Genomic DNA, 17,745 nt, shown 5'->3' with positions numbered 1-17,745 from the left:
CATTTATATCAGACAGTTGGAGGACCTATGAATTAGAAAACATCATAGACAGTTACATTTGCATGAAACTTCGGTTTGTATCTTCTATAGAACATGTTTTTAATACATTGTCTACTGTTGGTATGTTACAGGAAGAAATAGACTTAGCATCAATATCATTACGTGTCGACTCAGCGATCTATTTATTATCTAAGGCATCATTGATCATACAATGATACCTTTACATTAAGACTGCACAAGGGAGATGAATAGAGTGGTCTTTATAGGCAGGCACAATAATGTTGCATCCATATTTCAAATTTAATCGTTCATAACAATATCCCACATGTTGTTGTTAGTAATGCACCTGAATTTGTTTGTACAAAGAAAAAAATCTACTTGAGATTGAGCTAAACCGAGTGAGGTGTGATTGGAAGTAATGTAATAAACACTCAATTACCACTGAGGAAGCAATAGTTGTGTATTTTAGCTGTATCATTTAACACCCCCCCCCCCCCCCACCCCCATATGTACTGCCCTCAACATGTCATTTTATGATACTGGTGCATCCAAGATGGCCATAATTGTTTGTCACTTTTCAATTAGATAATCCCAGGGCCCCGTCTGAATAGAGAGTTGCGATTAATCACAATATATTAGCGGTTGATATCATTCGGACGCCAACGATGTACATAAGAGATAGGAGAGTGCAAGCGAGAATTTGATTTCGATCTATCACAAGGCCTTAGAAAACAGGCCCAGCTAGGACAGTCGTTTATACTTCATTCTTACATAGTATCCTGCTTTGTGTTGGCTATAGCTGTCATATATTTATTCTACAGCTGCTAGTATATGCTGCCATCCACATTTTTCGTTTTTTTTTTGCTCTGTATCATATATGTGTCATCATCTTTGTATAATTTGGACTGATACATTTGTATTATGAACTTGGTTTGATCACTTTTATCTTGAAGCATTTTGTTTGGTAATTTGTACATTTTGCATTGCATATTTAATGTTTTGATCAAGACATGGCAATAATTCTTAGAATCCCTACATGTATGAGATCTGTTTATTTCATATAATTTCATGCCATTTTTCAATTAATTTTCATGTACATGTATTTGTAAGTACTTCTACTCTAAATTGCTCTGCATCTATACAGAATCCACTCATGAGATCCTGGCAAAAACGTTTTGGTCAATTTTAGGGCCATTTAGATACACTGTTATAAGGAAGCAATTCTGTGTTACAAGAGGGAATCGTAATGCCTACATAATACACAAGATAGAGAGCCCGGCTTTCACATGGCCTCAAAATTTATTTCTTGAAATGACTTCATGCATTTACTTAGATGAAGTTGAAATAATGGTTGTTCAGTATAGTTCATCTTATTTCGCATTTTGTGAAATTTTTGTTATTGCACAAGACAAGTAACGCTCTCCAAGTCTAAAATGCAACCTGGGCCCCATTTCACAAAACTTGTCATCAGTGAAAAATGACAGTTTTTGTTTTAAGCTAGTGAAATTCTTGCTTCTGATTGGTTATCAGCAGATTTGTCACTGATTTTTGTCATTTGTCATTGAAAAAATGCTTTGTGAAACGGGTCCCAAGTTACATACATGTACATTCATGATTGAATACCCCTGTCCTTGCCTAAAGACAAAACAAGAACTTGTTTTACAAGATCATTTTGTACTCCCTTGTGATGTCATCTGGTATCGTTACATATCAACACCTGAATCACAATCTAATGCTTTTTACCTCACTTTTCTTTTTCTCTTTTCATCTGTAAGTTTTATTTCTTGCCTCTGGTATGAAAACAATCTGGGACCCGTTTCACAAAGCTTTTTTTTCAATGACAAATGACAGAAATCAGTGACAAGTCTGATAACCAATCAGGAGCAAGGATTTCAGTAGCTTATTACAAAAACTGTCATTTGTCACTGATGACAAGTTTGGTGAAACACTCCCCTGGTGAATCTCATATGGCATAGTGCAGAATAGGCATGTCTTTGGACACCTCATTAACAGATGTGATATTTTTTTTATTTAAAGGGAATGGGTTGACAGATTTGATTCAATAAGGGATATGTTAATGAACACATATTGTAGATTTCTTGTTTCCAATGTGAAATCTCATCTTAGTTTTCCTAATGAAACAGCTTGATCATAAAGGTATTCACTTTCTTCAGAACCCATGCTGCATGAAAGCAATCAGTCTTTGCAGAATGTAATGAGAGTTGAGAGTTGAAGTGGAAAATGATAATTTATATACTTCATTTTTATCTCGGAAACTCCAAATCGTAGCAGTGTATATGCTGGAACACCATGAATCAAGTCATGTAGCAAAATTTAGTGAATTTAATCCTAGAATTGATTTTGTTAACACTTGAATACTTGCAGTGGGATAATTGAGAGATTATCATGTGATTTCTTTTGTTTGTTTTTGATATTGTTATGTAATGGAGCAAATGTGCATATTGTTTTGTCTTCCTTTCTCCACAATCCACATGCAGTGCAATTTATACTAACACAATATACATAGAGTCATTTGGAATGTCACATATGTAAACCAGGGGATCGGGTATGAGAATGTACTTAGTTATAAGTGCACAATGTAACTGCTATTCTTTCTTTTTTTTCATTTAATCTCACATTTGCTACTTCAACCATCATTACTTTTATACACATTTGCATATAAACACCAAACTTTTATGTAACTGTAAGCTCATTAAAAGATACATTTCAATGATTTTTGTTTGTACGTAGGTGTTAGAAAATTTACACCCCCCCCCCCCCACAAAATAAAAAAAGAAAGCCCATGAAGGCAAGTGTAGCACATTTGAATATTGAGCGAGATAACTGCTATACATGTTCATATACAACAATTTTTGTTTTCCATTTGATGAAAGTGATTTAGTGATATCTTAATGACCCATTATTTTCTCCTCTTAGAAAATTCTATGAAAGAAATGTTTTATGTATCGTAGACAAATGCAAAGAAACGTGAGACTATGGATTTAGTTTACTGTGAGTCTGATGGATGGATTGTGTGTGATTAATTCTCATGTCTTTTTATAATGGCATTGATTCAAATTTGTTATGGTTGTCTGAAGATGACTACTGTTTAGTAGAATCTATATGTGCCCAACTACATAATATGCATGAAGTATCAAATAGATAATGGTTCAAGATAGAAAATGAGAAGAATGGTATTGTTAATTGAGGCTCAACAATTTCTTTCCCTCTTGTATTTGATGTTAAGGCTGCTCTGGGCCCCATTTCACAAAACTTGTCATCAGTGACAAATGACAGTTTTTGTTACAAGCGAGGGAAATCCTTGCTTCTGATTGGTTATCAGCAGATTTGTCACTGATTTTTGTCATTTGTCATTGAAGAAGGGCTTTGTGAAACGGGTCCCTGGTCTTAAATTGCCTTCATCTTGAAATGCCATTCTTTGGAAGGATTTCTCGAATTCTGTGACAAGCCGTTGTGATTAAGATTTAACTGATTGACTTTTATAATGGCTTAAATATGTAGAGATTAGGCAGTATACCTAGTACAAGTTATCTTAATCCCAGGATGTCATTGGTGTATTTGGCAAAGAATATTTGTGAATTCCATGCAAGGAACTTCGCTCTAAATGAAACAAATGGACTCGTCCATCTTGCTTTCTTACAACTACATGTATGTGAATCTGTATGAAGTGTATGTCACATAGCCTTTGATTCCAAACAATTTTGTTAGATTTGAAGTGGTCTTGCTTTGCATGAAGCCCGGCTGTATGTAAGACTACCCACTAATGGATTGACTTGGAGTATCCTGGTTCATGTATAACTATACCATTTGTAATGAAATAACCCTTGAATTTAATAACTTGTCAGTTGCGCTACCGTATTTATGACATTTTCCAATGTTACTTTTCTCAATAATATATGTATGTATTTGAAGGACAATTTGAATTGCTGGAATTGAAAGTTTATAATATGCGATTGCTGGATACGGGATGTAATTCTGCAATTTTTCTTCTAATCAAATGAACGAGACGTGTAAGCGAAAGTATGAACCGAGAGAGAAAGAGAGAAAGAGAGGCCCTGGAAATATCTATGTATATTAATATGGGAAAATGACAATGAAATTAAAGAACATGATTGAATTGAAAACTACTGATGGCATCAACTGTGTTTTTATTCTGTTCTAACTCCATGCATTTGTGAGTGTTATCGATTTTTATGTCAGTTTTTAAGTACATGTCTTTCCCAATACCTCTGCTAACTTTTGTTAAAACTTGTTCCTCAGCCACACCGCCTAACCGACTCCACATCGCATGCCTAACCGACCGATTCTTGGCCATTGAAGGCAATGTAATCAATCTGTTGTCGATCTCAAGTCGGTCTGAAGTTTGTCTCGTTTGTATGACTGGGGTTTCACTGTTTCTAATATATTTGAACCTCATTTCTTTCTTTTTCTTCAGTCTTATCTCCTTCCTTATCATTTTCTTCTGTTTTGTACCAAGCCACATTATACAGTGCTCTGTCATTTTATCAAAATACACGAGGACAGGTGTGAAAAATAAAGATTGGAGATAGAGAAGAAGATCTTGAAAATTTGAAATTTACACAGATACAATCTACACTGTAAAAAAATAATAGTCGAAATAACTCAATAAAATTGAGGAAAAGAATTGCCTTATTTTTATTAAGTAAATATAACCTACGGCATCTTAAGTAGAATTTACTTATTTTGCTGAATAAATTTTTACTCATATATATATATATATATATATATATATATATATATATATATATATAAAATATATTATATCTACCACCATCACAAACTATTACATACGCTTCAATTCGACACATATTGAAAGGCTCCAAATTTTATATATACTTGATCGTAGCATCTTAAAAGGAAAATTGGTTGACAATTTCCTGAAATATCAAGTTTTGATTTGTTTTTAACTGGGTAACAATTAAAAATTGTCTTGTCTTTGCTTAGCCATGTTAAATGAATTAGTAAATGTTTTGAAGTCCTTAAATTTTCATTCAACCACAAAAAAGAATTGTTTTATTTAAAAAAGAGTTTAATTTGGTCTTAATGAATATTCATAAATTATGTAAATATTTCTATTACGCACTGCATCGGTCCTTACTTTAAAAAGATAAGAATAATCAACATAAATTGTTTGAGTAATACGTATAATTTCTGATTTTGAGTTAAAATTACTAAATTAATACAAGCTAAAAATTACTTAAAGTTCTTATGTATTTGATTTTACTTAAATATTCCACGTATGTTCTACTAAATTGAAAGTTTGAGTTAGCAAGACTTAAATTTAGTGCGTAAGTGGCTAAACTAATGTTTTCAAGTAAATTCTACATGGAAAAAATACGTAAAAATTACCAATGAACAAATTCTTTTTTACAGTGTAGGAAAATTGGAAGGAAGACGAAAGACAGAGGTTTATGATCCAGTAGACAGATGATGAAGAAGAAAAGAAGTCAATAAATACACATACTAACGATTGAAAAGACAGAGAGTAATGCTATCAAGAGAAATATGAGTCACAAGGTTCTTAGGGGGAACTTTGTTAATTTTGTTTATCCCTTTCAAACGCCAAAAGCTGAGCTATTCAAAGCCCCAAATGCACTTCCGTAGACTATTTACATGATTTGGACAGGAGGAGGGTTAACATTTTTACTTGGAATAACTACCTGGCTCCTTTCCCTGTGTATACATGCCCTCCTCCTTTATGTTCCACCTCTGTTTTTTCAGTAAATAGAAGAATGTTGAGCAAAAGGAATTAAACTCATTATGATGATAGGCCCGAATTCACAAAGGAGGTTTGTCGACAAACCTAGGTTTATGTACGTCATAATTACGATGACGCGTTTTGACGCGTTTTTTACAAACCTGGTTTGTAAAAACGCGTCAAATGACGCACGAAAACCTAGGTTTGTCGACAAACCTCCTTTGTGAATTCGGGCCATACAGCCCATGATTTGATAGATTCCGTGCAATGTGCCCTGTGGGTGTATTATCCACATATCTCTTCATAATTATGACTATTCAATTCAATTCAATTCAATCAAGGTTTTATTCAAACGTGTGAAATATGGACATAATTTATGGGGACACACAGCGCGCAATCGCCCTAAACATGAATGATTTCCTGTATGTATAATGGAATGTCCTAGGAAGGTTAGAGACTCGATTACAATGCCAATCATATTGATTATAATGTGGCGTCGAGGTATTTTGATTATAAAAGGCAACATCGACGTAATTGTTTTGTGTTGAACCGTCGTAGTGTACATTCATTGAAAATGATGAATGTCTTTTATTTCTGTCCCTGTGGACTCGGCGGTCTATACAATCAAGTTTAAATCTACCACTGCATAGAACATAATAACACCCGATTATGATAGTTGTATTTACAAGAGTGCACGAATATAATCGCCATCATTATTGACGATATCGAAAGAAACTATCTAAGTTCTGATAGCGAATATGAATTGTAATGAAACTTGTTGAATATGTTTTCATATCGTACGAACTAATTTAAAGTAATTCTTAACCAAACGATAACGTCGAGAAAAGAAAGGATACGGATTTGGAGGGGATCGAGATCAGAATTTCTTGTAAATGCTCTGTTAGTTTATGGACGAATTGATGAGTGAAGGAAGAGGGAGAGAGCGTGATAGAAAGAGAAAGAGAGAGAGAGAGAGAGAGAGAGATAAAAAAAAAAAAAATGGTAACGAATGACTAGTTCTTTTTTATTTGCTGCAAATATTTGTAATCACCGGAATGTGAAGACAGATTGTTTAGTTATATCTATCTCAGTGTTTACTTTCACAAATCTCTCTTTATTCCGCTAAGAAAAGGAAATGGGATCCTTAATATCATTTGGAGTTGCAAATATCAAAAATTAAATCAGCGCCCCGCCCATCTCTCTCTCTCTCTCTCTCTTTCTCTCTCTCTCTCTCACTCTCTCTCTCTCTCACTCTTTCTCTCGTTATCTCTCTCTCTCTCTCTCTCTCTCTCGCCTCTCTTTCTCCTTCCCCTCCCCCTCTCTCCCCTCGGGACTCTCCCCCTCTCTCTCTCTGTTTGTCCCTCTCTCTCTCTCTTTCTTTCTTTCTCTCCCTCTCTCTCTCTCTCTCTCTGGCTCCCTTCCTCCCTTCCCCTCCTCTCCCCCTCTCTACCCCCATCTCGGTCAATCCCCCCCCCCTCTCTCTCTCTCTCTCTCTCTCTCGTTCTCTTCCTTCCTGTTTGCATTCTTCACAACTGGCAATGAGCACATTTTTGTCTGTCATGATCTACCCTTCTACCCCCCCCCCCCCCCCCCTCCCACTCCACCCCTAGGCGACGCGACGTCACAGTCCCACGTCAATGTACGGTGATCATTCTCCTTCAAAGCATTGTCGAATAAATGCCCTTTGATCATGCACACCCACTCACACGGTCTGTGCCCTGAATGGCGCAACCCAAGCACACCCCTTTCCAAAAGATTATTATTTGAGCAGAGAACAATGAGAAAACAAATGAAAATCGAACTTAATAAGACGAACAATGACAAAAAGACCAGTTGAACCGCATTCCCACCGATACGTACATGCACGCTCTAGCTAGTCGTCTTTGCACGGAATAATACTGCGCTATTAGACTGTGCAAGGACAAACACAAAGATCTTGGAAAAAACAAACGAACTAACCAAGTGAGGTACACTTGTTGAATTTGTGTAAGCTGACAGACTTGCTTAGTTCTTCATATTGAGTTAATGATACATTAACATGTCTTTGGAAGACGTCTGATCATACTAGCACAAGAAGACAAGTTGATCAACCATTAAGACAAACCAAGGGATTCCTGGCCCGACCAAGTGGAATCTGATCTGAAACAGTTTGGATATTTATCGTCTGCTAAGAGAACAGGATGAGCCTGGAAGGCGGTAAGTTTTTATCTGGAAATGGAACTAAATTGTTGACAGAACCAAAAGAGATTAAGGCACGGTCATGATGGTAACTATATGGGATTTGATTGCAAAGTTAAAATAAATATTAAGGGGAAATAATATGTAGTTGGATTTAGCAGAAACAAAATATCAGAGAGAAATGCATGACGGATAGAGAATGAGTTTAGAAAAACGGACAAAGAATGAAAGAGTTATGAAGTTCTGAAAGTTGAGAGAGAGACATGCAAATCTCCTATTCGAAATACGTACAAGCAGAACTATACTCGGCTGTGAAATTCCAACAGGAACCTCCTTTCTATTTTAATGATAAAGTTGACATTTTTACCATGATAATCATGAATATCAGTGACGCATTTTTATATTTCCTCTCGCGAACAAAATATCCTCTAAAGCAATTGAAAACAAGATTTTTTTGAGTAATTTGGGTAATCTTTCGATACAATCCTTTTCAAAATCTATTTTAAAAAAAAATGTCTGTCTGAATGCTAACTATTTGAGCACTATTCAATGCAATAGTTGCAAATCCATGGTTTCTATGAGCTGTAAAATGACAAAGCTTTCATTGGGGAAATGTATATGAATATATTATCATGATGCATGGATGGATATGGTCTTAACGTAACCTCCCCCGCAAACACCCAAGCCTCCCTATACAACACACCTTCATTATTGCATACATTTTAAAAGTAATTCTGAGTCAAATATAAATATTGAGGTCATTTGACACACTGTATTCATTTTAATCAGAATTAAAATTGGAATATTGTACATCCAGATGTCGTGTAGCTAGATGATAAAAGGGAGAATACCGAAAAGAAATAAAAAGATAGAGGAAGTCTGAGGTGCGGGAGAGGGGCTTGTAAAGTCTACCTACCTCAAAGTAATGGGCGTAACTGATTAAATACGAACTATTCTTCCCATTATTTCCATTTTGACTGTCATATTGGGGGTCAACTTCTGACTAAATACGTGATGTCATATTTTCTGCCCCATGCATTTGCTCTTTGCTTGTACTGTTTCATAACTTTTTTCTCAATAGTTTTTTTAAATTGATTCCAAATAATACAAATTAATCTTGGAAATAAAATACAGTTGTTTTTCCTTGACATGAATTCAAAACATTTTCATTACATAGATTGTACAAATTATTGATGAAAACAAAAATGAAATCAGTTTTAACATAAAACAAATAACCCCATCCAACCAAACACACTACTACCCCCCCCCCCACCCCCCCCCCCCACCATGCGACACACACACAACTCGACCCCACTGCCACCACAATAATAATAATAATACAGGTGATAGTCGCAATGTATAGATCACACTTGCTTTTCGAGGGGGTAAACTACACACACAAAATTAATGATTCTATCTTGTTTTGAGTACTTTTTGTTGCACAGGCAGTAATAATCACGTCATTCGACATTTGTTCGTTTAATTTAATTGATTATTAAGTTTAGAGCAAAGCTCCTTTAAAGACCCACTGCACTACTTGTAGCTACTTGCGCCCTCTATATAACAAACAATGCTTAATCGGTGACCATTGGTCCCCCATGATCCTCTTTTTCTTATGTTAACTGAGAGCTGAGTTGATGAGATAACCACCTGTCCAGTGACCTTGTAGGGCGGTCTAATCCCTCCTGTAAACTATGGCAGATAAGCTTTAAGACATTGTAAGACATGTTGTGACGTACAGGACTAGACCCTTCAGACAACAACAACATCAACAATAACAACTTAAGCAAACGCAACAAACAAACAAATAAGTAAACAAACGAAATATACAATTATTCGCCTTGGATCAGTCAAAATATACACGTTCATGGTTTGTTAGTGCTTCATCTTCTTCAGATAGAGAGTCTTTGTAAGTTTTTTTTAAAATTTCAATTCCTGTTAACGCTAGTTCTCGGCGCTATTGGGGAATTTTTATTTCTATTTGATTAAAGCCTCATCTAGATGCTGAATACGCGTTGATGAGTATTACCATAGAAGTAGAAGTAGAAAGCAATGTTGGAGATATTAAAGTGAAACAGTCTTTTTCACACGTTAACAATGACTCGAATCTGTGTCTCCGAAAAGACCGCTCAGTATGTGGCCTAACAATATCATTCCAATTTTGATTGTAATCTCGCTCTCCGTCATCAAATTAGACAAAAGTCAGTCGTACAGAATAGACCCACTGCCTCTGAAATGTCTGTATGTTTGCTCATAATCACACCATGGGCCCAACCCTCTCCACTCTCTTTCATCTTAGTTTGCCATCCGTGACTTTTACCTTGAACTTTAATAGTGCGTTCTCATATATTACACTTCATAACAATACACATTCTTTAATAATATATCTCATTGTAAATGACAGATCACAGAAAGAATAGCCTGATCATGCGATGTGACTCTCTCCCGTTGTGTTAAAACACCCAAATAAGGTTACAATATTCTTTAGTTAGCTCAGTCAGACTGATGGATCAAAATAATAAAATTTAAGTCTATTATCTATGCATATTGTTCTCAAAATACATTCACACTATGCAGATTATATTTATATACGTGCATGGGAATGAAATCCTTTGATAAAATGTGGGAAATAAAAAAAATTGTTTAAGAGATCCATTCAACTCTAGAAGAATTCTATATTTATGTCATTACAATATTAGTCTTATGGGGCGTTGCAAGAAACTTGCAATCAATTGCAAATCCCCCAAAGCAAGCGTAAGTCTTGCGATTAATTGCAAATTTGCAATTGATCGCAACTGAAGTAATGCCTGGCTGGAATGCTCCCCAGGGTGTGGAGATTGTGCACACAGTGTGTGCGGGCAAGCACTTGATCCAATGACCGGGGTAATATTATATCTGTAAAGCGCTCAGAGACGTCCCAGATGTATTAAGCGCTATATACAAATTGAATATTATTATTATTAACTCAACTTTCTTGCAACGCCCCATTAGTAAAGAGAGAGAGAGAGAGAGAGAGAGAGAGAGAGAGGGGGGGGGGGGGGATAACAACAACTTTTAATTCTAATTGTTAAAACTACTATCCAAAAAAAATCCTAGGAAATTTATAGGAGACTAGTGGGGCGTTGCAAGAAAGTTGACTTGCAACGATTGCAAATATCAGTTGCAAATTTTGCAACTTGCAATCAATCGCAACTTTCTTGCAACGCCCCATTAGTATTACAATGTGCTGCAGTCTGTGATGTTCAACATAGTTTTGAATGTTGAGAATAATCGACCTTGCAGGAGAGAAGTTCTGGATTTTTCAGTTTAGTTTCAGTTTAGTTTCCTTTATTTTACATGAAAACAAAATATACAATACATTAACAAAACATAGCATATTTACAAAATTGATATTCGTGAACAATAGAGACATCTACATAGCAAAAGTTTGTATGGCATTTACACTAAATAATTTCGAAATTACCTGTGAAAAAGGGGAACTTAATAAACAAGCATAATAGCTTGTAGAATTTAAGTTCCTTAAAATAATGTTGACACAGTGTCATTCATAATAAGGTAGAAGTATAATAATAACAAAAGCAGAGTATACAGACAAAAACAATGAAATGATATGGATTATGATGGATGTAAGAAAGAAGAGAAATAGGAAGAGAAGGTAAAGAATGAAAGTCAGAAGAAGAATGAGGAGAGAGAAAAGGAAGTTTGTTCAGTTTATCATTCAAACGACAATCGTAGGCTTATTGATCCGCACACAATCCCGGCACACAATGTAGCTTTAGAATGTTTTGTTTGCATTTATTCCATACTCAAACACCTGTCAGTTCTTATATCTACTACTTGTCCATAAATCCATACACTAATACTCCGTTCTAATCGATTGATCTATACTCTCTGCATGTGGTCCTGACAGATACCAACAGTCATGTCTCATTCGAGCTCCATGACTTCACCGTCGTAACCCCGTCATCATCGGGCGATTCGCCACCGCCTCCGTACGCGACGAACTCGGACACGGCTAGCCTGAATGTATCCTCGGTGGGCCAGGGGGACATGATGGAGGATTCTTTCTCTGTGATCACTGAAAGCAGCACGGCATCGTATAACGCTGGTCATTCACGTGGTTTCTACGGGGTCGAGGATGACTACGACTACCCCGAGATCACACCCTCTGAAGTAAAGCTATGTTTTATTACTTGTACATGGTTAGGATTGGGCTTGCAATTGGGTTTTAGGTGAGGGTTGGGTTAGGGTTGGGCTTGCAATTGGGTTTTAGGTGAGGGTTAGGGTTAGGGTTATAGTTGGGTTTTAGGTTAGGATTATAAGTTAGGTTAGGGTTAGTGTTGCAACTGGGTTTTAGGTTAGGGTTGCAATTGGGTTTTAGGTTAGGGTTAGGGTCGTAATTGGGTTTATGTTTATGATTAGGAATTAGGGCTGTAATTGGGTTTTAGGTTAGGATTAGGGTTGTAATTGGGTTTTAGGTTAGGATTAGGGTTGTAATTGGATTTTAGGTAAGGAATATTGTGTTAGATTAGGGTTATGGTTATGGTTTTAATTGGGTTTTAGGTTAGGATTAGGTTTCTAATTGGATTTTAAGTTAGGATTATAGTGTTAGGTCAAGGTTATAATTGAGTTTTAGGTTAGGAATATAATGTTAGGCTAGGGTTATGGTTGCAATTGGGATTTAGGTTAGGAATATAATGTTAGGTTAGGATGAGGGTAATAATCGGTATTTAGGTTAAGATTAAAGTGTTATGTTAGGGTTTAGGGGTATAATTGGGTTTTAGGTGAGGGTTATAGGGTTTTAGGTAAAGATAATAGTGTTCGGTTAGGGTTATAGTTGTAATTGGGTTTTGGGTTAGGGTTAGGGTTATAGGGTTGCAATTTGGTTTTAGGTTAAGATTATAGTGTTAGTTAAAGGTTATAATTGAGTTTTAGGTTAAGATTATAGTGTTAGTTTAGGGTTATAATTGAGTTTTAGGTTAAGATTATAGTGTTAGTTTAGGGTTATAATTGAGTTTTAGGTTATGATTATAGTGTTAGTTTAGGGTTATAATTGAGTTTTAGGTTAAGATTATAGTGTTAGTTTAGGGTTATAATTGAGTTTTAGGTTATGATTATAGTGTTAGTTTAGGGTTATAATTGAGTTTTAGGTTATGATTATAGTGTTAGTTTAGGGTTATAATTGAGTTTTAGGTTAAGATTATAGTGTTAGTTTAGGGTTATAATTGAGTTTTAGGTTAAGATTATAGTGTTAGTTTAGGGTTATAATTGAGTTTTAGGTTATGATTATAGTGTTAGTTTAGGGTTATAATTGAGTTTTAGGTTAAGATTATAGTGTTAGTTTAGGGTTATAATTGAGTTTTAGGTTATGATTATAGTGTTAGTTTAGGGTTATAATTGAGTTTTAGGTTATGATTATAGTGTTAGTTTAGGGTTATAATTGAGTTTTAGGTTATGATTATAGTGTTAGTTTAGGGTTATAATTGAGTTTTAGGTTATGATTATAGTGTTAGTTTAGGGTTATAATTGAGTTTTAGGTTATGATTATAGTGTTAGTTTAGGGTTATAATTGAGTTTTAGGTTATGATTATAGTGTTAGTTTAGGGTTATAATTGAATTTTAGGTTATGATTATAGTGTTAGTTTAGGGTTATAATTAAGTTTTAGGTTATGATTATAGTGTTAGGGTTAGGGTTTCAGCTATTTTTTAAAGATTCGGGTAAGGGTAAGGTACAGCGTTTGATCAAGGGTTGAAGTTTCCCATAAAATGTGCTAATGATTCTTACTTATATTGATTATATTTCTGATTTGAATGTTACTGAATGCATTACAATAAAACCGTTAGGTTGATTTTACATTGAACAATATTTTGTCGTCAGTAAGGATAAATAGAGTTGATTACCGAAAATATCAATTCGTTTGTAGTCTCTACTTACTATTCTTTGATAATGAAGTTCATGTATGACTACTGTTTCTGTCTCTGATTATTGATTTAATTGTTATTATAATATATTTTGTTCTATGTTATCTATCACTGACAGGTCCGTAAAGTGACTTTAGAGAAAAATTTCCGTGGTTTTGGATTGACCGTAGCAGGAGGATCTGATAGTCCGTACGGGGTCTTACCTGTCTTTGTGACTACTCTAGATTCACGGGGACCAGCTGCTGAATCAGGAGTTGTTAGGGTAAGAAAGAAAGACCAGAACTTGGATACCTTTCGTTTAAGTCTCCTCACCCCTCCTCCTCCTGCTGCTCCTCCTGCTCCTCCTCCTCCCCTTCTTCTTCTTCTTCTTCTTCTTTTTCTTCTTCTTCTTCTTCTTCTTCTTCTTCTTCTTCTTCTTCTTCTTCTTCTTCTTCTTCTACTTCTTCTTCTTCTTCTTCCTCTTCTTCCTCCTCTTCTTCCTCTTCTTCTTCTTTTTCTTCTTCTTTTTCTTTTTCTTCTTCTTCGTCTTCTTCTATCTCCTCCTTCTTCTCCTTCTCCCTCTACCCCTCCTTTCCCCTACTCCTCCTCATCATCCTCGTCATCCTCTTCTTCTTCTTCTTTCCCTTCTTCTTCCTCTTCTTCCTCTTTTTCTTCTTCTTCGTCTTCTTCCTTCTCCTCCTTCTCCCTCTACTCCTCATTTCCCCTACTCCTCTTCCTCCTCTTCTTCTTCTTCTTCTTCTTCTTCTTTTAGTTGTTGTTGTTGTTGTTCTTTCTCTTTTTGTTCTTCTCCTGTTCTCAATCCTCCTCCGCTCCTCCTCCCCTCCTCCTTCTCCTCCTCCTCCTCCTAACTTTATCAAATACAAATTCTCGAAAATATTAATCCCCATTCCAATATCCAATTATATTGCGCATTTCTGAGGAGATTGTTTTTCATTTTACTAGTCTACAGTTTAGTATTTTCTAGATCGTTATCAATATTACATTCAATTTAATAGGTCAGATGCATTATGCTCTTCGTAACCAATGATTGTTTAAAGAATAATCCTCACATTATGGTCATCAACGATTGCCAAGAAGAACGACTTTTTTATGTTCCATATCATATCAGCAAAAGTTTATACTACATTTACGATTTCATTTCTATAGTGGCAATTTACCGCCTTTTGATGTAATACATAATTATCACGCGACATCCAATTAGCACCACTTAAATTTTAATTCACTGGTGCCATGCAAAATAAACCGGGTTTCTTGGTGGAATTTTGCGAGATGGGGAGAGAGAATAACAAAAATTGCGACCCATAAAATAAAATTTTACAATTATTCGCGAATTTGGACAATATTACGCGAGAACGGCCGTGGAAATATTGTGTCCATACATTTGCTTAATCTTCTTTCTATTTTGTAGATCGGGGATCGGATTGTGAGTGTAAACAGTCTTGAGATGGAAGGGAAGACTCACGCTGAGGTGGTGCATGCTATCAAACAATCGGGACGAAAGGTCATCCTTGAGCTGACAGAAGGGCCAGAAAACATCATGAACTATCTCGAATTCGATTAACTCGTTGACTACTGAATTCATTCATTGCCATGGGCTTAACACAGGAGCCAACCGGTTCCAGGAGGCAATGAGTTAACAGCACAATCAAAGGGGATTCGAATGCTATCCTAGTGCCATGTTGGACACTGGTTGTGAAGATTGGAAGTTATAACCGAGGAAAGCATCGGCAACGAGGAGGACTACGATTGATGCTGCAGTTTTGGGCTGAAATAACTCTTTATGCTGGCGAGGATGACGGCCAACATGGACTGTATTGCGTTTATGTATAGTCAGCAACCTTGTTAAATTGTATATGTGTGGCGGTGTAGGACATGTCTTATGTGTAATGTACACTTCTCCAATCCTTCATGAATATCTGTTTTAATTCTACAATGGTGAGTTTGTTCCCGATTAAATAAAGGTGCTCGCTGAAAAGCAATATGTTGTGCCTGATTGCGAGTTTTACCGTGAATAGATGAATACAATTCAATACAAGAAATAATATCTATTGCATATGACCAAAGCTTCTGGTAGGAATCGTAAGGTTTTTTTTTAAAGTGATATCGAAACGACTTAACGGGAATAAACAGAAATTGGGAATGGCGAATTCGTTTCCAGAGGAGGCCTGAGCATCCCTCCGCGACTTTCTGAAGCTTCTTGGGGGGGGGGGGGGGGGGAGGGGACTTACGCCGACTCTATTTTATGCTGCATATATACGCCTCTTGCTATAAATCTAAATTGTGCCTCTATCATCGTGTTGTCAATGTACCACCATGAAAAGCCATGCAGACAAACATCAAAGTAACAGCTGACATGAAACAGCTTGTTTTATCTGTTTGTCTGATGAAACTTTCTTAATAAGAAAATATCTTTATTTTAATAAGATAATATCTTTATTTCCATTCTTTTTTTTCTTTCCATGTCATAACACATGTGAATGAGGTATGCCTGAGGGTTGATATAAGGGATGTTTTATTCGTATTTAGTCATTTTATTAGAATATCGATGCATCTTGTTAAATCTGAATTTCCCTTTGAATAAAGAACATTTATTTACCTTCAGCCTGATTTACGCTCATTTAGTCAGCACTAACATGAAGGTTCTCTTTTATTTGATTTGATTGATTGATTTATTTCTGTTTGATTTTCTTTTTCTTTGGCATTTTTACAAATATGTAACCAACAAACCATTGCAAATTTTACACATTTCAAAAGAATATAATGTCGAACATAAAAAAAATCAAACAGGAGGGTTGATAAAATAAGCAAAGCTTGATAGCATGACTACCCTCAATGGATACATAATAATACGAGTATAGAGGAACAAAATATTGGTAAAAGGGGAAAGAGAGAGAGAGAGAGAGAGAGAGAAAAGAAAAGAAAGAGGGGTGTACATTGATGATTGATTATTCAATCCACGGAAATTGCAAAATAATAATGAAAACTATTATATACAAAGTTATTCAGCATTATTATTGTTTACTCGTAAAAAAACCCTTAAATTCCAGACAATGAGTCTGGAATGATTTCCAAAGCAGTTTACAAAACAGTGAATGTTTTTTGTTGGGGAACTTGTCAAACAGCTCCCTGCCTAAAGATATGTGTTATTAAATAAGATTTTCTTTAAAAAATATGAACAAAATTGTATAGATCCACCTTTTATGTATGCTGCCATGACACATCGATTTATATAATAGCTGCATTTTATTCTAAGCCAAATTTCATCTTTTGTTATAGGTTCAATGCATGTCTTCCTTTTATCTATACATGAAATGTTGCCGGGAAGGATAATTTACTCGAAAATGTTTTTTATAAAAATGTTTTCCTTTTACTATGTCCATATATATTATTCCAGAATATATGAACTTAAAATATATTAAAAATGATATTTACACGTTCTAGCTCTCTTAAAATTTGGTAAGCATATGAATTGATTATCTGTGCGGGTCGCAGTTAAGATGATTATTTTTAAAGAATATACTAAATGATTGTTTTCGTGATTGACACTGTTTTTTATGATTTCTGTTTTGTATTCTAATTTTGCCATGTTGTCAAACATGTAGCATTTTTATTCATTCCTCATGTTTTTTTGATAGATGTTGCCATCATCTCATTAACATCAAAGTTATCATAATCCTCATTATTTTCATAATAATAATCACAATATTAATGGTAAAACAAAATACATTATTATTTTTGTTATTACTATTATTATCATTATCATTATTATTATTTTGATTATTATTATTATTATCACCATTATTGTCATTATTATTTATTCGTGATCATGGTTGTTACAAAAGCAACTTTTATTTCTCGTCTTTTCACTTGTTTTTACACCAATTTTGGTACTATACCTGTATTCA

At 35.2% G+C, this 17,745-nt stretch overlaps 1 protein-coding gene across 1 annotated transcript; it reads left to right on the top strand.

Moving 5' to 3' along the window:
• The first annotated feature begins 7,518 nt into the window (after positions 1-7,518).
• On the top strand, positions 7,519-16,014 carry LOC757252 (multiple PDZ domain protein). Its single transcript, XM_001197734.4, has 4 exons — positions 7,519-7,936; positions 11,829-12,091; positions 13,959-14,102; positions 15,249-16,014. Exons 1-4 carry the CDS (start codon positions 7,921-7,923, stop codon positions 15,399-15,401), a joined length of 576 nt encoding a protein of 191 aa, XP_001197734.1. The 5' UTR covers positions 7,519-7,920; the 3' UTR covers positions 15,402-16,014.
• Positions 16,015-17,745: the final 1,731 nt, after the last annotated feature.

Source organism: Strongylocentrotus purpuratus, unplaced genomic scaffold (genome assembly GCF_000002235.5).
Source record: "Strongylocentrotus purpuratus isolate Spur 01 unplaced genomic scaffold, Spur_5.0 spur5_scaffold_3, whole genome shotgun sequence".
NCBI classification, from domain to species: Eukaryota; Metazoa; Echinodermata; class Echinoidea; order Camarodonta; family Strongylocentrotidae; genus Strongylocentrotus; species Strongylocentrotus purpuratus.
This window is presented reverse-complemented; position numbering and strand designations above follow the sequence as displayed.

Bases quoted from the DNA above. Each gene is read 5' to 3' on its own strand.
- LOC757252 (XM_001197734.4), top strand. The intron at 12,092-13,958 runs GTAAAGCTATGT...TATCACTGACAG, and splicing joins CCGAGATCACACCCTCTGAA to GTCCGTAAAGTGACTTTAGA. The intron at 14,103-15,248 runs GTAAGAAAGAAA...TCTATTTTGTAG, and splicing joins CTGAATCAGGAGTTGTTAGG to ATCGGGGATCGGATTGTGAG.